Source organism: Rhodnius prolixus, unplaced genomic scaffold (genome assembly GCF_049639745.1).
Source record: "Rhodnius prolixus isolate KJV_2025 unplaced genomic scaffold, Rpr scaffold_2, whole genome shotgun sequence".
NCBI lineage: Eukaryota > Metazoa > Arthropoda > Insecta > Hemiptera > Reduviidae > Rhodnius > Rhodnius prolixus.
In genome coordinates, this window is record NW_027411592.1 from 15,572,467 (window position 1) to 15,596,268 (window position 23,802).

Sequence of the window (23,802 nt, forward strand, 5' to 3'; positions counted from 1 at the left end):
TTTTTTTATACATATTTTGTTAGTGAATTATTAGTTAAATGAGCAATTTAAAGAATAAGTTTAAGTAAATTAAGTTTTGTTATTACGTTGGCAGAACTGAATTGGTGGAGATATAAGGTTTGGCGGCATACTTCCGCCCCCAGTAGTGTAGAAGTGATCCCAGGTGATGGAGGCGGGAAGATGTTTAGAACCTAGAGCCGTTCTGTTACTAGTGACCGTCCTTATTACAGTACTCACTTCTTCTTTACTTTGTACATCAATAATGACTGACCATTGGGAACATATTGACTGGGATAGAGATCAAGTAGTACAGCTTACTGCACAAGGAAATATTACAGAGGTAGGCCTAAGTAGAAAATTTAGTACGCATCTTACGTAGCGTGCCGTCATTAAATTACTGAAACTTTACCAATTATCTTATCCCATCTAGTTGGGACTATACTCTATTATTTATATTAAACTTCATTTATTACAAAAACAAGTTAAGCTAATATTCATTATATTTCCGCCCTTATTTAAATAACATATTTCTTTACATAGTTCAATAAATAAAAAATAACTTTTATTCAAGAATTTGGTACAGAGTTTATTTTTCAATGAGTCAACACAGTTCCTTCCAAAGAAATAAACTTTTATTTAAACCAAGCCTGCAATCAATTACAATTAATAATATTGGTAAAGTTTCGGAGAGAAACGATAAACCGCTTCAGATTACTGCAGAAAATCCTAAGATTCGGGAAATGTAGAATTGTTCTGGAGTAATTAGAAGCTGCCTTTGCGTGTGCCATTTGATGTGGATGTTTATTTATTAAAAATTAATTTATTGAAATTTGAAACATTTCTTGAAATAGATTATTGACTCGCTCGAGAAACCCGTGTGATTAGAGGCCAGAATTCTAAAATACTCTTCATTCATTTTGCAAAATACTTAGCTTTCTTTTCTTTTTTGTGAATTTGCGACTATTGTAATGAATTGATGAAATAGAGATTCTCCTGATGTGACAGCTTTCCAAACCCATTTTGAAGTCAATATTCATGGATGTTGATAAAAACAAATGGAAGAAGTAAAACACTATTTTATACATAGTTCAAAGTAAATGTTGAAAATGTGGTTAGACCCACAGTGTTATAAATAACATCTTTAATTTTATCCGTCTTAGCACACATATTGTATCCCTGACAACCCATCCATCATCAGAGGTAGAATAATATTTATAATTTACTTACTGACTCAATAAAAGTCGGCAGGAAAGTATAGCGATTTAGTCGCTCTTTGGAAATTGAAAATCCACTTCAATAACCATTTTAGGGTTCGTCTCATTCCAGAAACGATCTATCTTATGGCATTGTGTGTTTGTGTGTTGAGAGAGAACAGAATGTCTAAAATATTGAAAATCGTAGGAACGTTAAACTTTAGTTAATGGTTCAGAATGTTAGCTTGATTGTAACCAAGCTATCTAAAATCTTTTGTCACTTTCCTCCACGGATTTTTTTTACTTTTTTGAGATTTAGTATGCTAATTACTCACCTGGGAATCAGTAATTTTTATTTTAATAGTTCCCAGAGAAGGGTTCCCTCTAAAATGTCATATCAGTTTAATGTACGTCAAAAGGAACTACACAATCATAGTAAGAATGTTTATTTGAAGTTAGAGTTTAAAGGAAATAGACGTGACAATCTGGACAATCATGTAAGAATCACACGTGATCATTTCAGTTTTCTTTTTAATCAAGCATTAACTAAGTATTTGATTACAATCATGTAGGTATTAAAACTTGTATCGCCTCAAGAACCAACACAATTGTATTTACTTGTAAATAATTAGTTTTAAGCAAATGCTGTAAATAAGGTGATCTAAGAGTCTTGCATTTAGGTTCAGAACTACATAGTTCGAAATACTGTTCTTAAAACGCAATACACAAATAATACATGCACTGTGGTACTAATTTTGTACATGGATTATCAATACTAACAATGATCAACTGGACACATTTAATATTGAATGTACACATCTAGATGTTCTGCTGAACACACATAACATTTATGTAATGCATTACGATATTGCGAGTATCAACATATCAAGGTAAAAAAAACAAGACATTTATTCAGATTTGTTCAATTAAAACTCTAACTCCCAAGAAAATTTTTCAATGGTACATAGCTAACAATGATACTAAGTGGAACATGAAAAGGAAACTTTATTAACTTCGCCAGGCGATGGAATTCAACTTTAAACTTTACAGAAAGTTAGGTCGTTGCTTGGGGGGGGGGGTAGAAAGTTTTCTGTACACGAAAAGATAAAATAAAATACAGGTAGTGCCAGGCACTTTGATTTTGACCAAAAAACTTCTGATATAGAAAGAATTTGCTTGTTAATTGAAGTTAATAATTGAATCTAGTTGTTAAAAATTACTTATTCTTTCCTATTGATAAAACAATTGATACTAGTTGTCAGTTGACAACTAACTTAATTTGTGAGGAGTAGAGTTATTCAGGTCTCCATGCGTGTTTATACTGGCTGCCCTAAGGGAGCTGTCTCTGGTCGAGGCTTGTGATGTGTCGTCACGGATGCTCTGTTGATCAGGCAGAATTCATCGGCATTTTACTTACAAACTTATGCCGATGATGGATGCTGGTGCCATTATATTGTTAGGATGATGATTAAATTTTCCTTCAAACTTAATGCAAAGTACCTTCAACAAGGTTCCTAATTAATCACTGGATAAGCGTTTGGCGTGGGCAACCTTTTTAAGATACAGTTTTGTTGTTTTCGTAAGAAAACTTCTCAACGGTTAATAGAATCTTAAAACAAGAATTGAAAATGAGCGAAGTTTCTAGTTTTGGTCGTAATTGCATCTAAGAAATGTGTAAAAATTGCCTATGTATCGCATGTTCTTTTTGGTAATTTGTTTACTGTCATATAAAAGTAAGTTTTGTGCTAAACTATACTCCCATTTAATTTCAATTATCAATTTAACACAATGAAAATAACAGAAGTAACGGTTGAACGGAACGCTTCTTCTCAGAACCCCTCTTTTGATCCAATATTTATGAAAAGAAAATTTTCTAACAAAAGCTTAACAAATATTCAAATGAATTCTAGAACTAAAAAGTTCTAACTTATCAGTTCTCTTCAAATTTCACTTTCAGAAACAAATTGAATTCTTGCTAAGATTATACAGAATCGGCACCAACATTTTACCCACATTGAGGTAAACCTACCAACAACTACTACAAACAGATTTCTCTAAAAACAAAAGTTTTTAGAATTAAGAACTTGATAGAATGTAATGCCGTCCTAAATTTAGTAATAAATGTCTTAGTGTTTTGGTTTATACAGGAATCTAAACGTGATCACTCTTGATTCATTATTAAACTACAGGGATATCTTCCAAGTTGCTTACAAATTCTGGCGCATCTCAGGAATTTCATCTTGAACCCTTTTATTTAAAATTTTTATTAACGATGTATAGTTGAAATAAGGGGATACAGCGTGTTCAAACTTCCTTTTCTTACTATGAGTAAGAAAAAATATAAAGTTCAGAAGGCTGGGATACACAAAACATTTTTTCACTCATTTATTTATAATTGTATTGTACGTTATTCAGTATTATGTACTCGGTAAATGAGAATCAACTTTGCTTATTTACGTTAGTGTTACTGAATAAATAATCAGCTTGATACAAAAATATCTCCGCAATACAAGTGAGTACATTTTAGATTTTTATACGTGATTTTATGGAGTATTCCCTACAGAAATCTTTATTTTATAAACACTATCGAAGAAAATCAATTGCATGAGAGTACTAATTCTTGTTTGTTAGCTTTTTCAATGTTCACAATGAACAGCTTTTTCTATTTCGAATATCTGTTACCATGTTTTGTACTTTTGTCAGAGAACTTGAACGGAAACTACATCAAGGATATCGTTTTATTCTAAGGAAAAATATATGATACAAAGACCACTATATACAAAATTAGTAAAAAATGTGAAGTTTAAATGGACTCTTTTTTAGATATTTGCAATTGGAGAATTACTTCCTCATCAGACTTTATTACTTCAGTTAAAATTAGATAAATTTTGGAAGGAGGGGTTATGTAAATAACTATATTGTATAAAAGTTTAAAAACTGAGAAGTTTTTGCGGTAATGGCGAATCCTGCATAAATGGACTCCCTTGAACCATTAAAAAAGTACCTAACTAGCGCAGCGACCCATGTCTTACAGAGTCAAAGTTCTTTCAGGTAGGAAAGCAGTAAAGTGACGTTTTATGCATGCAAATTCTTTAATTGATTAAAGGTTTAATTTAGCATAAAAAAAAAAGTCAAAACTAAAACTTAATTTAATCGAAAAGATTCCATTATCAACTTTAATGCCTATAATTATTAGGTTCTGATTTAATATTGGTCAAGTATTAAATGTAAACTAAAATTGGCTTAGAAAAAATTACTTTTTAAAGCTGATTATACTTATTTTATAATATTAAATTATAGTAACTGAGGAATGTATATATGTAGGTGTGTGCCTTATAACATTTAACAGAATTATAAAAGCATGTAACGAGACAACCACTTATGTTAACAATAAATAACGCAATAACATTAAATAGTATCAAATAGGATTACATAAAATACATCAGTATGATGGATTCTGCATTTTTATAAGTCGGTGTGAAAATAGCAACTAATTTCATGACTTTCAAAAGCTGCTGGTATCATGTAGGCGACAAACTACAATAGTGATTACACCATTAATACTCGTGCCACGATAAAATTCACTGTGTGAGCTCTCTAGAGTTTTCAGCATAATAATAATTCGCAAATTCAATAGCTATTAGTCACAAATACTCTTACATTTCTTTAGTTATGTAGTTAGTAACTTGAGCCAAGGTTAATTTGCGAATATGCTTGTGTTCGTGTGCTTACTTATTTTCACAGGAGAAAGTCTCTTATACAAACAGGGGTCCTGATTTATCATGAATTTACAAAAATAATACGAGGGTCATTTGAAAAGTCCGTGCAAAAATAAAAACTACTTAATTTTTTGGGGTAAACCTTTTTTATTTTTCAACATAGTCTCCTTTTAGGCTTATACACTTCGTCCAACGCTGCTCTAGTTTGTTGATCCCTTCCGAATAATAGGATTTGTCCAAGTCTGAAAAATAGCCATTCGTTTCTGCAATCACCTCCTCGTTTGAATAAAATCTTTTTCCCGTTAGCCATTTCTTCATATTGGGGAACAAATAGTAGTCCGAGGGAGCCAAGTCTGGAGAATAGGGGGGATGTGAAACGAGTTGGAACCCTATTTCCATTAATTTTGCGACCACAACTGCTGAGGTGTGAGCTGGTGCGTTGTCGTGATGGAAAAGGACTTTTTTGTGGGCCAATCGTGGGCGTTTTTCTTGCAGCTCGGTTTTCAAACGGTCCAATAACGATGAATAATATGCACCTGTAATAGTTTTACTCTTTTCCAGATAATCGATGAGGATTATTCCTTGCGGATCCCAAAAGACAGTCGCCATAATCTTTCCGGCCGAAGGAACAGTCTTCGCCTTTTTTGGCGCAGATTCCCCCTTGGTAACCCATTGTTTAGATTGTTCTTTGGCCTCAGGAGTGTAGTGATGTATCCATGTTTCATCCACAGTGACGAAACGACGCTTAAAGTCCTGCGGATTCTTCTGGAACAGCTGCAAACCGTCCTTGCAACACTTCACACGATTTCGTTTTTGGTCAAGCGTGAGCAATCGCGGCACCCATCTTGCGGATAGCTTTGTCATGTCCAAATGTTGATGCAAAATATTATGTACCCGTTCATTCGAGATGCCCACAGCACTAGCAATCTCACGCACCTTCACTCTTCTGTCATCCATCACCATATCATGGATTTTATCAATGATTTCTGGAGTAGTAACCTCAACAGGGCGTCCAGAACGTTCAGCGTCACTTGAGCCCATATGGCCACACCGAAAATTTTGAAACCACTTATAAACCGTTCTAATCGAAGGTGCAGAGTCACCATAATGTTTATCAAGCTTCTCTTTAGTCTCCTGAGGCGTTTTGCCTTTCATAAAGTAGTGTTTAATCAACACACGAAATTCTTTTTCGTCCATTTTTTGAAAATCACTCGACTTCCTCGATTCAAACGAATGCCAAACACAAAGAAATAGACCGATCTGGCTGAAACTTAGTGGGTATTCTTCCAAGAGATGCTGCTAACTAAACATAACCTCGATACGCGCCAGTAGTGCTATCTCTCTGACTTTGCACGGACTTTTCAAACGACCCTCGTAAATGCTCGTTCAATTTCAGATGTAAGTTTAAAAAATTTAATTTAATTTCACCACATCTTTTTTATCTAGCTCAGATGTATAAGATAAATAATAAAAAACGATAAAAGTAGAACAAACTACATTTATTATCGTTATTTTGTTCATCCTGTATAAATACTACAATTACGAATTTGACGTTAATTCTGATTGTATTCTCATTAAAAAGTTAAAAGTAATCAATGAGGCGTGAACCTCTTTATAAATAAAGAAAAGAATTTCTTATACAAATAATTAGTTTTACAATATTTTCGCCAATTATGATGAAACAATATTTCCTGCTCATAATGTAATTATTTCACAACTCTCTTGATTCTTCTGCAACCAACCACCTGTTTAGTCCAAATAAATCTATAAACAGACAATCGTTCTAAAGTAATTTGTTACACAATAAACAGATTAATTAACGAATTAATGACAGCTGTTAAGGCAGATAACCGTGTGCTAAAGTTGCGCTCACCTTGCTGGTATTTAATCGATAAATGATGCTTGAAAAGAGTGGGATTTAACTGTCTCTTACTGCTAATGGAACGGGTATTTCTATCTTTCCTGAAAATGGAATTTCCTAAAACATGTTTCTTATTTCAAGTCATTTAGGAATGTTATTATAATTTCCTCGGACATCTTTCTGTCAGTATGTTGCACTTGTGGAAGTTTAGCTGTGGATATGAGTATTAAATATTGGATATGAGAAGATTCTCATTTTATTCGAGCAGTTATATTTTAGACGATCCAGTACGAGGGTCGCAGAGAAGCACAAATGAACAAATATACTTTTTCATTCTCTTTCTCCTAGCAAGAAGAAGATTGTAGTCGTGCAGATTTTAGATGTTGAGTTTTTACCGGCAATACTCAGTTTGATGTTCTCTTTGCAAGACATGGTTTTTTAAAAAATTGGTAGACATGTCTGGCTGGCTGAGATCATAATTAAAAAACTGAAAGTCGTTCAAAGTTCAAGTTTATAATATTTCGTTTAGGAACCTGGTTTTGGACAAAATAGACCTGTTTGAATTGTATCTTTATTGTAAATATTTTACATTATATTGTACATAGTTTTCTTGAAAACATTCTAACATTTAAACTTAGCATACGTATTGCATATGTGTGTATTACTAAATTTTATTAAAAATTTTGCTCGAAAATAAATCTTTTGCGGAAAAGATTGTAGTTAAGCATACCTCTAAATGTGCCACTTTAGTTTTTGTGTAATGATGGTTCTATAATATACCCAATATTAAGGACGATTAAATGAACTACTGAAATACTAAGTTTGAAGGAACCGATGACAGTAGCCAGACAAAGTTTGACGTAAGTTATAACTATTAGAGAAGATAAGGATGAAATGTATATTCCAATTAGGTAATATGGATTCCCAGGAAATGTGGCAGGTAGAATTCTGACTATGATATGGTCGACGAAGCAAAAAGTTACAACACTTGCCTCACCTCCAAGGAAATCCGAAACTGCAATGGATAAGGCACAACTGCTACTTAAAATAGAAAATACGATCGCAACACTTTTCTCATTTGTGAGAGAATAGAGAAAAGTATGTTCTACCAAAACGACTAGACTTATTTACCATTTGGTTATAAAAAGACCATTTTCATTTATTCTACTACATTACTTATCAGGAGAATTTTTGTATTTGAAAAGGCACATTACTCGCTAAAACTAGAATTTTTCAAGGGAGACCTGTTAATGACGTATTAAAAGCATTCCTTTGTCTGAAATGAACATTTTTAAGCAATTCCCAACATAAAAAAGAAAGAACTATGTAAATGATTGAGAATATTGATTATAGGCTGAAAAAGTCTGATAATAAGTTGTGTAGGTTACATTGTGTTCAATCCCAATAAGACATTGATTGTTTTTTTTCCATGAGTCTACTTTTTAATCAAAGTTGTTTACGGATATGACGTCCCAAAGTTTCCTTAGTTTCTTCATAATGTCTTATTCATTACAAGAGTGTGCGTCTGTGGTACCGTTAGGGTAATGTTAATAATTAAGTTTTTAAGATTCCTCTTATTTCACGGAAAAAGTCTTAATACTTAACCCATTGGAGGAGATGTGGTTTTTCTACATTTTGGCCAATAATTGGCCTGTACTGCCTATTCGCTCATCCAGGATCTCTCTTTCCAAATCAAAACAAGTGCTTTACTGGGTTGTTTCCAAAGTAAAAAATTATCATAGAACCAGCAGAAGATAAAGGCACCACTACTGGTTTTAATTCACTTTTATTTTTTGGATTCGAAACATCTGACTTAGTGGGTGTCCGTAACTTCAATTCAATACCAGTTTCAAAAAGCTGCGCATACGATTTTTGTGAGGCTCCTGTGGGAGGATTGATGAGAATCGAAAGATCTTCAATAGAGAGGATATAAACTAGATTGGAATTAATTGAATTAGAATAATATTTCAATTTTCCATATAATATTTTGATATAATTTTTATTTCATTAGTTTAATAGCTATTAAATTAATAAATTATCATCCGTTTATTCTATTAATGTAATTACAAATGTAAATGTATTGATTGATTTATTTTTCCATTTTTTACAGGACAGTATATTTAAACCTTATGGCCATCATACTTCTATAGAGTGGCATATGGAAGGAAGAGTAAGTAAAATATCTCTTAGAAAACGCACAGAAATAGGAGAATTAGGTAAAGAAGTTGCTGGTTTATTTCTGTTACCAATGCATGGCGGTATATGGACCTTGTGTCCAGCACTTGCGGGTATGTACATTTCATATTTTTTTTCTGCTTTGTTGAATCAAGTTTATTTTTCTAGAATTTAGCTGTGTATACTCTCGGCAGTTTATTATTAGAGAAAAGAGGCGAAGTTGACTCAATTGAAATGAACATTTTTAAGCAATTCCCAATATAAAAAAGAAAGAACTATGTAAATGATTGAGAATATTGATTATAGGCTGAAAAAGCCTGATAATAAGTTGTGTTTGACGGAAGAAAACTGGCCAATGTAGAGCTGAAGTTTGGCCACAGAGCTTAAATCAGAGAGATTTTTGTGACTCTTGAGAGTATAGCCTTAGATATCTAAATTAATAAGGGATACATTTAGTAAAACTTCAAAGTATTAAAAAATCTAACTGCTTTGAGTACAGGTGTAAGAGAATGTCGATTGAGTTTTCCAGCTTTTATAGCGGAAAATGAGGAATTAGGAGCCTTAATTAGGCCTCGTTCTGAGTGAGGCCAACGGTGACCCAACAATATAAATCTGCGGCAATAATAAATGTTTAGAAATTTTTAATAGATATTTTGTTATAATTTCTAATTTATATTAGTTAATGTGCATGTTGACTAAATTTTGTATATCATTTAAATAAGCAACATATTATTAAACAGTTATTATATCCTTATCTAACGCATAATTGTTTATTTCCTATTATTTGAAGTCTTAGAAAAATTAATGTTACTTGAGCATTTTAGATTTTTAGCAAAAAGTTGATAAAAATGTGTCCTTTTAAAAATAAAAAAAAGTCCATTAGAATACTGAAAAAAAAAATTAAATTAAAAAAATAAAAGCTCTATCGATCCAATGCAAATTGCTGATGAAGAAATTATAAATAACTTCTATTTGATTAAGAAATTAAATTTTGCCGCCTTTACAAAAAAAAAATCAAACTAGGAACTGAAAGTTATTTTTTTCATGGATTAATTAACACTAGAAAAAAAAGATTGTGAATGATGTTTTCATAAAAGTACTCAATTTGCAAACCTTATTTAATTTTTTTAGGTTTATAAATCATATACCTTGTTTTGCTTTATAAATACTAGTAAAAATTTGAGCATAAAATTCTAATATTTGTAAAACTCAACATAAATAATTGTAGGTAAGATTGAACTTAGTCGAGTAAGTGTAATACTTTACTTCGTGTTGGAAACTATAATACTAATGACCTAAACTGGTTTGCACCATCATCAGTCATTTAAAGTCCCTTTACCGCCTCATTGTTTGCAACCAGCTCTACAAATAAGTGCGATTATTTGCGACTGGAATTATATTTCCTTTAAACTTTGATTCATTGTATTTATATTGTTTTCTAAATCATTCTTTCTTTTTTCTTTTTTTTTTTTTTTTTGCAAAATTTGATTACGAACACATCCGGGAATCATAGGAACGCCTGCTTCTAATTTAAATTGTCATTTTGGTCATTGTGTCAAGTGTTATTTAAATAAGTACTGGCTAAAATCGGAGTTTAAAGAAAACTTCACACTCGGATTAAAGATTAATCAGATTAATTAGTTAAATGGTAGGTTTTAGAGATTTTCTCTAATTTTCGCGATATTTTATGAGTTTCTCTTAATGTCATGCTAGTTAGGTATAAAAAAGATTGTAACTTTTCAGTTAATTTTGTTTCTATGAAATTCTTTGAATGAAATTCTAGGAGGGGTGTGGGTATGTTTCCTTCTTAAGTTTCATATTAGTGGAAAGTACGGTTTCCCAACTGTAATAAGAAAAATATATAAATAATTAGCAGTTAGAATTAAAGAAAATATTCAAATAATTTAAGTTTAATGCGGTAATTCCGACGTGTTAAAATCAGTTTCTATTGCCCAGCTAATCATTGATAATGTACATTAGATACATCCACATTGTGAATATGAGGTGATAATGACTACGCAGTTGTTCATGTAGCAAATTCTACTAATAAACTGCATAATAGTGTAATGCGGGGAATGTATAGAGATTCTGCTGGTTCATAATCCATTCATATAATGCAATGGTTAATTGTTTGCAATTCTAACTTTCAAAAAATTTTAACTTATTTATTTTACAGAAAGAAATGTAACAATTCAAAATATTATTCTTCTTAATAATAATCATTCTTTAAAAAAATATTAAGACGCACAAATGAAATAACATATGCAAATAATATATGAAAACTAAATGCCAACCTAGAAGTTGATGCACAAAACAAATTAAGTGCAGTTGAAGTACACTAGTACTTTAGTAAATGCTGAAAAAACACATTTAATCTTGATTTTAAATTTGTGCTTCTACAGATTTTTGCTCCCAGAACATTTTTTTAAAAAGACCTTTTATTTTAAAACATATTTTTTGGGGAAATAGCTATTAAGGAGTATTTCTTAACTTTTTTTTCCGACTCAATAATTAAAAATTAAAATACAGCACCCAATATTAAATAAATTTAATTGACTTCCTATAATGAGAAGGAGGAACTAGCTGTTTCAGTCGAACAGATTACAGAAAGAAAATATTCCATATCCTATTTATTGATTTTTATTCTTAAAAATAAGTAGTTTATGCCTCACTTAAAGAATATCTTCTCTAAGTTTCCGAAAGCATTTTCACTGCTGCGATCATCTGAGCCTAATCCAGAGCGTACACTATCACGGATACGGTAACCCTTGTGCTATGGTTTTGTGGGTGGGAAACGCAGAGAGTGGTCTTAGGGCTACTTGGAGACTATTGCTTAGCTACAATTCAGGCTTACAAGTGTAGTCGGGTGCTCCATAGAAAGAGCGAGGGAAATATTTCTTTCTTCCTTCCGTTTCTTTTGTGAGGTTCAACTTGCCAGTACCACTCACTGGATCGCCGCCGTGTGAGGCATGAAGAGTGGTGTACTTGTTTCATGGCGGAAGGAAGTCTTGTGATTGATGGTATTGGTTCCGCAAGTTCTTTCAGCGGGCTTTATGAGCCAATAATGCTCCGGACTCTCTAAACAGAGCCAAAGCCTAATCTAGTTCTGTTAAATCGGCTAGCACATAATCGAAGGTTAGTTTTATTGTGGGCCAAGGGGCTCTTTGGTGACTACATATATGTGTGTGGCGCTTCATCTAAGCGTCTCGTTTGACAAAAATTATTGCAGTATTTCTTTATGGTAGATAATACGGGCCCAGAAAGGCTTAAGAAGGGCATAGGGCTTCTCTGCCCACTGACAATAGTAACCATAATAATATGGGCTAAATATGACAAAGTCGGGTAAAAATTACCCAGCATTGGTTTGGTAGTAGTAATACATTAATCATTATCTCGAAACTATTCCCTTATTCAATGAGTTTCTTTTTCAGCATTAAAGGAGCGTTTGAAACATCCTGGGTAAAAATATTTGTCTCAAGAGCATAAAATTTGTCTGTCCTCTTCTCCTACGGAAAGAATATTTTAGATTCAATCATATTTATAAATTGTTCTTGAAAATTTTAAAAATGTGATCAAATTTTAATTTGACTTTGGGCCATTTTGTGACCCATAACAATAAAATTGCTGAAACTTTAGTCTGCAACTATCTCCTTAAAGCAAGAGGATTAGTTTAAAGCGATTTCAATCAGTCAGATCGATTTGCTTACCTAAGCTAAACACTTAAAATAAGTGTTTGCGTGCGAACAAGAAGGAATTTTTTGTAAAGGAAAACAGATGTATTGTAGGAATATATTATGTAGTAGGATAATGCGTCGATAGAAAAACATTTTCATCACTACATTCGAAGAATACAACATAAATCTCGTAAATAGATATTTTAGTGATACGAGTATCATATGATACCATAACAATAGTATGAGAAAGTACAATTTTATGGTAAAAGTATTGGACATTTCTCTAAGAGAAATGTAAGTTTTTTCTTCTTTTTTCTGCGTTTGTTTAAAATTTTCGTGACTGATTTTTTTACAGAAAATGTAACTTTTGAAAAACTTGAGTAAAAAATTTACCCAAACTTTGGTAAAAAAGGAGTTTTTTTCCCATTTTGAAGCTCTTCAATAACCAAAAAATTATTCAAGATATTACAGTTGATAACTTAACCATTTAATAACAAAACAATGATCTGCTTCTTCATACTCTATCTTTCATTTTTTGTACTTTCGTCTAAGTACCTCTGGTCGGAAGAAGACCCAGACGAATTGGTTGTGAGGAGGACGCTAAAATATGGATAAGGTGAGATGGAGGCGAATCGTTGCAGGCCGAAGTTATTGGTGCGATCGAGGTCATATATGGAACGAAGTGCCAAGAAAAAGTGGAAAAGATATCTTTTTAAAATTTAATTTATTTACTTCAACAAATGGCAAAAAAGCCAATTCAGATGAAGACATACATACAGATAAATTGAGTAATTAAAAATAAAACACAGAAAAGATAAACTGTAGTCACAAATAATCACAATGTACAAGAAGTAACCGTGTCCCCAACTGCGCTTCTTGTGCAGAAAGTCTTGGAGGAATACATCAAATGCCTTGCACAAATCAAGGTATATCGTATCAGCCTGCAAAATTGCCAATCACTATAATATCCTTTACTTTGCTATAAACTTGTACGCTACATTAGAAGTTTCCAGTTTTCTGCGTAGCACCTTTTATCAGCGAATAAGTTTTATTGTTTCTGAACTTAACCATATTGGGAATCTATAGCTAACTGATCTTCGTCAAGGTACGAAAATGTCAATAGCTTACATTGCTATTTATGTCAGCTTAAATGAGCAGGAGATTCCAGGAATTTATAGAAGAAACAAATACATTCCAACACAATCAGCGTGTTGAAAATGTTTAAGAAATTGTGAGTGATTATTCTGAGACAAATAAGACTCCTAAAATTTAGTATGTGTGTTTAAAGTAGAATGATACAAATCCACCAGTATTACTACAGCTTTAGAGATTCCATGGTCTCGTCAATCAGATGTCTAAAGACGATACCAGATCTAGAAAAATCGTTCTGATCTTCATGTTTTTTCTTTGATAAAGGGACAATAGCTGGCTGATTTGAGAATAAATTTAATAATTTCATGTCTTTGCGAATGGTCAATGAAAGAAGCACCATGGCAATAAGCCTTTTTATTCGAACTGATCAGCTTCGTTTTAATGACATACAGACCTATAGCACTGATTGTTATAAGCACGTCACCTCCTCTAGGTTTTGCAGAATATTGTTGGCATACTTTTACATCAGATATAAATGTAGTGAGCAGCTCATGTTTCTTGCTATGCTCTAAATTTCTACATAACATAGTCGTTGAGAAAATTCATTAGTTAGGTGGGATAATATATTATCAGAATGGTAAGCCATACGACATATATCATGTTGATCCCGCGCCAATCCTCTGTTGTATTCTCCATAGTGAAATACATACTGTATGTTTATTATGTACTCTTTGTGTGCGTCATTTATTAAGGTTCTATTAAACACAAGTTAATATAATTAACAAAAATTTATTTCATGTTACTAGGATTTTTCTGATTAGTGACTTTATTTTTTACAAAAGGATTTTCTTCTTTAGTATAAAATTAAATAAAGGTCTTAGAAGAAAGGCAACGAAGTATGAAAAGTTACACATTTGTAAAATGCCTTAAAAAAAAAAAAAAAAATTGTCACCGAAGATTCAACAAATAGCTTTTTCCCTTGTATCCTGTGCACAGACAAACCTCCTTATGTTAAAGATTATTACAACTGATATTTTGGTATTATTTTTTAAGCTGCAGGCTTCTTTTATTTAGATGTAAGCTAAAGTAAAGTGAATAGGAACCACCTGCTGTATAAAGATAATAAAGTAATAACAAGACAGAAGATATTAAAAAAAAAAAAAAAGAAAGAAAAAGATAACAACTACATCTGCTACCAAAACATTACGTTAAACAAATTATCGGAAAAAACAAGAACAATTTAAAGGTTTCCTTCAGTCGCTTTTGCTAATTGTCTTCCCTGGTATCCAAGTGTTATGAACTTCATAACGTAAACTAGCGACTGGGGTGCAATCTGATAGAGACGTTTCTTTATCTCCCGCCACAATTTCCTAGGGGCTTTAAATTACGGTGGAACTTTCTGTTGAGTTGTGTTCTGACATATCATCCTTTATAAGCAGATATTAGGTCAGATTAAGTCGGCATGGGCTCTCGGCTAAATCGGGGTCAAGTCCTGCGACTTGACTTAAAGGCAGGGCCGCTTGTAAGTGTGCCGTTTGTCTTGACCAACTAAGCCAATGAAATGAACTTGTATAACGCAAACTAATCGTCTACATAGTACTCATCCCAGTTTAAAAATACATTTCTAAATAATAGCCCTGCTACCTCTTCGTAACCCAAGCAAAGATAGCGCAGTAATATTGCATCTCTGTTGGTTATTGAACAACCCAAGGAATATTGTGTGCTATAAATCCCATTTATGATGGAGAAAATAGTTTATAACAATAAAAAAAAAATCCTGTTCAAAAATAGATATATGAAAAAAAATTGGTCCAATTCCATGCTATTTTAAGCGGACAGTAGAATTTTCTTATATGAAAAATACAAGAACAAACAACTGAATAAAGTAAATGTGATATACAGGTAAACAACTCCACGTACCGAGTCGTACCATCTAAGTGTTCTGCATTGCGGTATTTACATCCATACATGATTCTACTTTATTTTATTTTTCTAAAGATTTCATCTTAAACACACCTAGTTCAATAATCCTTGGTTTCAATAAATAATCTTAATTTCATAATGCGCTGATCGCTCATTTATACTAATATTTCGAAATTCTGAAGAGTGTTGAAATTATTTTATAAAATATGAGTATTATTTCTTTCATTTTTTTTATTACGATTACTTTTTTTTTTAATTAGTAATTAAAGACCAAACAGGTGGATCTGTGTATGAACATTTATCAGATAACACAGGAAGCTGAAAATTAATATTTTGATTGGGTCTCTTCAAAAGACCCACTATAACTTAGCGTTGAAAATTTATAGCCGGAAGTACCATCTTACTGAATACACTCTATTTACTTTATGAGTTTTTCGCCCAAATGGCTCCAACGATTAATTATTATATATCATATAAACATTTTAGAGTTATAAAATAAAAGTGTGGAACTCGCCTGACGATCAAGTCGCTAAATGTATAATAAACAAAAAAAATGTAATCATTATTTTCAAATAAAGCACTTACCTATATAATAATTAATTTATCTCAAAAACTTCTTTTCCAGAATTGGGCGTGGGTTCCTTCTAACCCCAATGCAATATAGCCTGATATTGTTAAAATCTGGATAAAGTAAAAAAGTAAAGTAATTGCCTATTTTTTTATTAGACGGGGCTTAAATTCCAGCTACCAATTAGGTGATGTAGACAGGGGCGGAACACATACCACATACTTTACTATGGTTTTTTCATAACGAATAAAAAGTTGCTCCACACAAGGGAGCTGAACTGGAGATCTCGCACTTACGATTACCAAGCCACGCTTCATAATCTCTAGACAAACACCCACCCCAAATCTAGATAACATTAGTGCTTATTGTGTTTTGAAATTAACGTTTAAAAAACTGGTCAAGTTAAAATCTTGAGAATTGTATTCAGAGTAGTCTATTCACACAATATTTTGGTTAACTGAAGGCGCCAGATCCTGATTCAGTGGAATGCCTGATTAGTGATTACTTACTACAGTTCTATCATTTATTTTAAAATGAGTTAATTCTACTGAGATTTTTTATTTACAAATGAATTCATTATTTCCTTTTTTCTTATTATTTAACTGATCGTACGATTAGTACTGTAAGTAACAGTAGTAGACCTCTGACGATTGCATGACCTTTAGCAGCAAGTAACGCCATATTTTATCTTGTGAAATATTCTTTAATAATATTCAACATAAATACATAATAATATAATCTTATATTTATAATTTAAAACTAAATGGTGCATTCTACTATCATCTGAAGCCTAATAAACATGAACTTCCTTTGAAAAGTCAATCGCAGTAAATTTCTCAGTAGCAAGTGCTACATCTCTTGTGCCTTATTAGGCCTTACGAATACTTGGCAAAAAGTGCGGTGGAAATTAAAATATTAACTTAATATTTTGTAACTCTGAATTAAAGTTTGCTAAAAGTAAGTCTGGAAGAACTTAAATTTTGGGTACTCTTTCAGCTACTTAGGGATTTTTTTAAATTAAATAAATAGATAGATTAAATAAATATTCCTGAAAGAAATATGAGTCACAACTCCCACAGGACCGCTCTAAAATTAATATTCTCTTTTGATAGGCTTAGCATTCGACTAAGTCTGCATAGAAAAGTACAAGTCCTCGCCAAGTAGTGTTTATTTTGCAATTCAAAATATCATTCAAAACCGAAATTAAATTTCTTTCCCTGTGAAGAATTCCAAGATAGCATCAAAGAAATCAACTAAACTTTGTCACTTCGTTCTTTGAATCAAATTAATTTGATAATTGATTGACCAAAATTATTTCAGTGTTTAATGACAAATCCTGGGGGGTCGATACGGACCAGATTTAGAGATATGGCAGATTATTATTCACCCCATTCTTCATTATTTTTAAAGTAAATGCTGTCTCCTTTAATTTAAAATTTACAATTCTTTTATTAAACATTCTTTAATGAAAAGCTGCTAACAAAAAAAGAAGGGAGGGATAATAGATGTTTTTAATACTACTTACCCACTCTATCACATGTATTATAGAATTATTTAAGGTTTATAAAAAAAAAGATAGTTAATTTCTGAGAGAAATTAAATATTAGGGAAGAATTCATTTTGATACATAATCTGAATAATAAGCAACAAATATAACTACATAAAAAAATATTTTAGAATTAGTGAGGTTGAAAAAGAAATTCATATGAACAAAATATGAAAAAACGTTTATTCCATAGAAAAAATTTTTATAAAAATATTAAAGACCACATCATATAAAAATGTGTATGTTTGAGGAAGCTTGACACCTTATAATATATCCATAAATACTCAACTCACCTATATACTTATACGATTTTATTATAATTACACATCCGGGATAAATTAAAATACTATGTAGTACAGAGAATACGATTAAAAATTAACTAGAGAAAGTGTACGCAAGATCACTACTAAAATATAAATAAGGAACAATCACAATCAACATATCACTTTATAAATACATTCGATATTGGGGAATATTATGAATCAATTCCCTTCCCTGTTTCATAGGTAAGGCAGTCTCACAATTTCTCTTAGAATGTTTCTATTTTTTTTTTTAATAATTAAAAAAAAAAAAATTATATTGTATCATTACTTTAAAGATAACATTAACTTATTCAGCAGCTACGGTTGTGGCAATTTCTTCTTTTCCTATTTCTTTTGCCAAAACTGGAGCATCTATAATTGTTTTTATTTCTTCAACTGTATGATCTTCCTTACACCCATTTGTAACACTTTTTTCTTCTGAAGAAGGTTTAGATGATTTAGTATTTACACTTTGGGATTCATCCGTACCATTTAAATTTTCATCTTCAACGGATTTAGCGGATGATGGTTGATCAATAACAGGCTTGCTCTCGGGGTTTACGTTTTCTGTTTCATTACTTTCACTAGTTTCAGTAACTACTTCCTCAGCCTTACTTTTACTGGTCTCCGAAGATGATTCTGCCTCTAACACTTCAGAGGGCTTCTTGCTGGCTTCATTCACAGTTGTTTCAAGAGTCACTTTTGGTGAGATTAAGTCTGACTTAACTTCTGCACACTTTGTTTCAGTTTCATCAGCTCTGATTTTAGATTCAATAACTGCTTTTTCACCAGAATTAGGCAAGCTTGTAGTTTCATTTTTTGCTTGGGAATCTGAAACTTCACAAGTTTCAACCTCTTTATCGGATGCACTCGGTTCCATTGGTTCGTGTTTGATTTCTGACGCACTTGTCTCGGCTGCCATTTCTTTAGATTCGTTTGATTCCTGAGTTTCTTTCGTCGAAGTTTCTTTTTTCATACTGTCTATAGAGGATTGGTTATTTAAAATCTCCATTTCAGAAGATTCAGTACAAACCCTCTTTTCTGGATCAGTAAAGTCATCCACTGCTTTCTTATCCATTTCCGCCTCGCCTTTCATTTCTTTACTATCAGACTTAGTTTTCACATCTATTTCCACTTCCGCAATATCAGTTGACATTGCGTTCATTTCTTTTGTCTCTGAGATTCCTAATTCAGTCGTTTGAGTTTCTTCCTTTTGCTCAGATTCGTTCCTGATCTGGGTAATTATACCAGTTGTAGTTTCTTCATTCGAATTTGATTTCACTTCGTTACTTTCACTTACAGAATCCGTTTTTTCTAATCCTTTTGGCGTCTGGGAAGAATCAGGATCTGTTTTCTCTTCGGTAGGCGTGGCATTCGAAATTTCTTTTTCACTTGTTCCCTTTAATAATGTTTCTTTAGCAATGACTGGTTTCTCCTCTATTAAAGTATTTTTTTCATTTGTACAATCCTGTGCAGCGGCATTTACACATTTTTCGCTATCATTGTTACTTTCTTCACGTATACACGTCTCTTTAGCTGTTTTTTCGTCATTAGTATTTGGGATGGAACTTTGAATGTCTTTTTTTGGAACATTAATACCTACAGCTTCAGTAATTATTTCAGTTTTCACTTCCTTCTCTTCCAAATTTGATAAATGAACACGTTTTTCTTCGTGTTCTGTTACTTTTTCCGAAACGTGTTCAGATGTTTCTTTCATGTCTTCTTCCTTTTCAGTTGACTGAACAGACTCACAATCCATTGAATTCGAAATTTTATCAGATTCTGAATCACTTTTTTTGGAATCTGTGGTCAGTAAATCTTGACTTTTAGGGGGCTCATTTACAGCGTTTTCATTAGTAGTTTTCGCTTGTTCCATTTCCATCGGTTCCTCTAGTGTGGAAGATATTTGTTCCCTTTTTTTTTGCTGTTCTGTTGTTGAATCAGACTCTTGTTCATCAACTGCTACTTTATCTAAAGCTTTTACTTTTCTTTTTGGTTCTTCCGTAGTTTTACTTGGAAGATCAGAAGTGACTTCATCAATTTTTCGTTTTCGTTTAATAAGATGTGTAATGTTGGAAGCGGGTTTATCACCTTCAGAAGATGTACCTGCAGAAGAAGATCCATTTTGTTTAGCAGCAGCTAGAATATTTCCGTTTATTGTTTCTTCCATTTCTCTACGCTTATCTCGTTTCGAATCAACCATATCTTGGATTTTATCTTTAAGATCGGGTATCACACCTTTAATTTCCTTAGCTTCATTAATAGATTTATCATCCCCTGCCTTTTCTAAATTTACTATTATTTCTTCTAATAAAGATTTTGATTTTTCAAAATGTGTAATAGCTTCATCAAACATTTCAAACATAGAATACCCTAATCCTACATTAAAATGTGTTTCGGCAATTATTCTTGAATTTGGATGAAGTTGCTGTCTTACATCTAGAGCTTTAAGCATATCTTCCATTGCTTCAGGATGTCCTGATTCAATGCCAACCTCTCCTAATTTCATAAAAGTGTCGGCTAACTTTTCTTTATTACCTGAGCGATCAAAAACGACTTTAGCTAGTTCAAACATTTCCCAAGCAACTTTCAACGATGAATCTTCATCTTCTTCATCTTTTGTTGTATCGTCACCTTCTTCTTTGTCGTCCTTTACAGCGCCGTTGGATGTCCCAGCACTTGATGCTACTTCTTCACTTTCATCTACTTCCATAGCCTCGCTTTTCTCTTCTTGGTTATCTTCACCGTCGCATATCTCTTCTTCCTCTTCTTCGTCACCTTCTGCTTCTTCTGATTCCTTATTTTTCATCCCTTCTCCCAAAACGTTATTTTCTGACTTACCACATTCTAACATCGAGCATCCATAAAGATAGTATAATTCTCCGCAATGTTCTGATAATTCTCCATAAATTTCCGATGATTTCTCACAAGCTTTACTAAGTATCTCAGCTGCGGCATAGCAGTCTCGTTTAACTGTTAGCAAACTCCTGAAAAACAAATTATTTTCTTTAGCGATGTAATATCTAGAAAAAGTAAAATTCTACTGCTAAAAGTAGCATGCTATTTTTGCAGACACCGATCAGATTTCGCGGAATGGGACAAATATCAAAAACTTTACTGCAATTTTTTAACATTAACACATTACATAAAATCTAAGTTTAATTGGGAGGCCTCAAGTTATTGTGCTAATCATTTTCCCACCAGAGTCAGATACCCTTACACTGGCTTTAGTACTCTTTATAGTAAACATGTGGGTGAAGGAGCAAACATTTTTTTTGAAATTGTTTTTGCTTTACATTATTAAAGGCTACTTATTCTGCCTCTGTACAGGTTTTTGCACGAATTCACTCATAGAATTCAATTATTAACATTAATTAAACGTCGTAAAGGACCACAACAATATACTTCTTAAGACTTAAACGTCAGACTAATAAGATAAGCAGCGCAACAAACTATTACGATTCACTTAGTTAAAAAGTTAGTGTGAGACTGGCGCGACAACCGTCTGGAGGAATTTATAGCAGAAATTGGCAGATTATTCACAAACCAACCTTCCTGTAAATAAAAACGTCCGATCTGATAAAAGACTATAAATTAACACAGTAACAGTGCTGAAATTTCTCTGCATAATGAATGTAACGATAAAAGCACACGACGTAGGGGCTAAAAAATGGAATGTGTCCCCCAAAGAAATTAGCGACAGCCTTTTCTAAGGCTAAAGCAGAAAGATAACCTCAGCAATTTCAGAAGCACATTTCTATAGCTATTCCCTCTGAAAAACCACTGGTGTTGGCTTCAGTTGTCCTAGTTTTCCAGTGTGAAGAAAGTCCACAAATTTTGAGACTCTCAAATTACAACGGTTAAGGAAGTTTTGAAGCGAAGGCTTCGATTATAAGCAAATTGTCTTTTGTGTGGTCCCACATGCAGGTTTAGCCTTTAGTAGCGCTGATGCGCATGCCTTTTTAATACTGTCAAAAAGGATGATTACTGTCAAAGAATAAAGCCATTTAATTCAAAAGGATGGAAGGTTGTGCACCAGAGGAAGTTGACAAAACAAAGTTTTCGGCTTCCGCAGACTTAAGACCAGCAACATTTCAATCGCGTGATTGAAAGAAAATGCTGACACTGGGTGGGAAAAAAAGCCTTTTGCTGGAAATTGGAGCATCAAGTACATAATGAAGCCCATCTCCGACGAAGAGAGGGGGGAACCTTCTCCGGCTTATTCGCTATGTAACAATAATGCGGAAATATACCTTACTTGATACTTGGCGCCAGTTTAGATAATGAATGCGATTTTCGGAAGGAATTTACGGCTAAGAGATATTGAAAATTTAATTAAAAATGCTCACCTTCCTTTTAAAATCATTTCATCTAATTCATCTTTTGGACTATGTTCAACTGTTTTAACTTCATTTAAGGCCTCAGATGCGGGCGGCGTTGAATCAGATTTATCATCAACAATAGGTGGCTCCTTTACATCTGGCGCAGTTTCACCCATTTTCTCTTCATGTTGGTCAACATTCTGTTCATGATCAGCTGGTAACGACGGTTCAGTATCTGGTGGAGGTTTCACTTCTATCACTCCATCAGTGGCTAGATCCACTGGAGGTGGTGGTATACTGTCTTCTGGTGGTACAGCTACATCTCCCGCTACGCCACCCTCTTTAACAGCTTCCGGCATTTTTTCTTAAATCTGTTTACAAAAAAATTAAAAGTAAATTTATTCATTTACAACACAAATAATAATTTCTACCGCTACTTTATTCAACACAAGTATTTTTTTCTTACAAAATTAAAAAAACAATATTCTAGAAGATATTGTTTATGTTTTTTAATCTTATAATGTAATTTCTAATTATTATATATTTTCAGAAGAAGAACTAAGGATTTTGAAAAAAATGGGTCTTCCTGACGTTAAATGTGTTAACTATTTGGACCAAAATGCTCAATTTGAGAATGAATTCATATTAGAAGATATTAAAGGAGACTGGCAACACAGTAAGCCACATTTTATACTTTAAAGAAAAATCCTTAAATTGGGCTCACAACACGGAGCTCAACTTGCCATCGTTTTTAAAACATTTTCATCACACACATAATTCTGGAGTGATAGTACTAAATAGTTAGTTTAGTAGTAGTTTTTCTACTTGGTACCAATGCTAATTCTGGTCATATTCAGAGTTCAAGAACAATATTTTTAGAATATCAACTTATTACCGTAAAACATTCATATATCTTTAAGGAAACCTGCCATAATCAAGTTTCTTGAAAATAATAATCAGAAAATTGTACTTTATTTCAGGGGTTTTGCCCAATTAAATGTAAAAAATAGTTGGCAGTTGTGGTCATTTATTGTTTGAAGAATTAGTTATTTAAATTGCACCACAAATCATTGTTAAAAATATTATTTTCATATTTATAAAGCCTACACACATTTAATATTAATCAATAATTATCAACGCAAAAGCAAAACTTTGCTAAATTAATTTTTAGCATTCACAAAGAAAATCCTGTGGATTATTTATTTCTAGAGATCGCGCAATTACTTCCAAATGGAATATGAAAATATTACTTGATACCAAAGAAAGTTTAATCTGGGAAGCATGAAGGAAGAGAGGTCAATCAGGGTAGCCTTGTCAAACATACATGGTTTAATACTACTACTCAGTCATAGCTAAAGGAGAAAGGAAGTTCAAGGGCTTCCCTCATTCTATTGAATCTTTCATTGGCAAAACAAAACAGGGCTTGC

At 32.6% G+C, this 23,802-nt stretch overlaps 2 protein-coding genes across 4 annotated transcripts in view; one reads left to right on the plus strand and one right to left on the minus strand.

The window, feature by feature from the left end:
- Positions 1 to 89: 89 nt before the first annotated feature.
- Positions 90 to 23,802, plus strand: part of LOC141449118 (uncharacterized) — a 25,442-nt gene continuing 1,729 nt past the window's right edge. The window contains exons 1-3 of one of the 2 annotated variants that reach the window (XM_074118212.1): positions 90 to 340; positions 8,884 to 9,061; positions 22,929 to 23,051. In XM_074118212.1, coding sequence (XP_073974313.1) covers positions 167 to 340; positions 8,884 to 9,061; positions 22,929 to 23,051 — 475 coding nt within the window. In that variant the 5' untranslated portion in view covers positions 90 to 166. Of the gene's footprint in view, positions 341 to 8,883; positions 9,062 to 22,925; positions 23,052 to 23,802 lie in introns of both variants that reach the window. The other variant, XM_074118211.1, reaches the window with a different exon arrangement.
- The window catches only part of LOC141449111 (uncharacterized), a 12,888-nt gene continuing 6,999 nt past the window's right edge, over positions 17,914 to 23,802 (minus strand). For both annotated transcript variants that reach the window (XM_074118192.1, XM_074118193.1), the window contains exons 2-3: positions 22,403 to 22,746; positions 17,914 to 21,040 (exon numbers count right to left, since the gene is read on the minus strand). In XM_074118192.1, the coding sequence (XP_073974293.1) occupies positions 18,361 to 21,040; positions 22,403 to 22,734 (3,012 nt within the window). In that variant the 5' untranslated portion in view covers positions 22,735 to 22,746 and the 3' untranslated portion in view covers positions 17,914 to 18,360. The remainder of the gene's footprint in view (positions 21,041 to 22,402; positions 22,747 to 23,802) is intronic.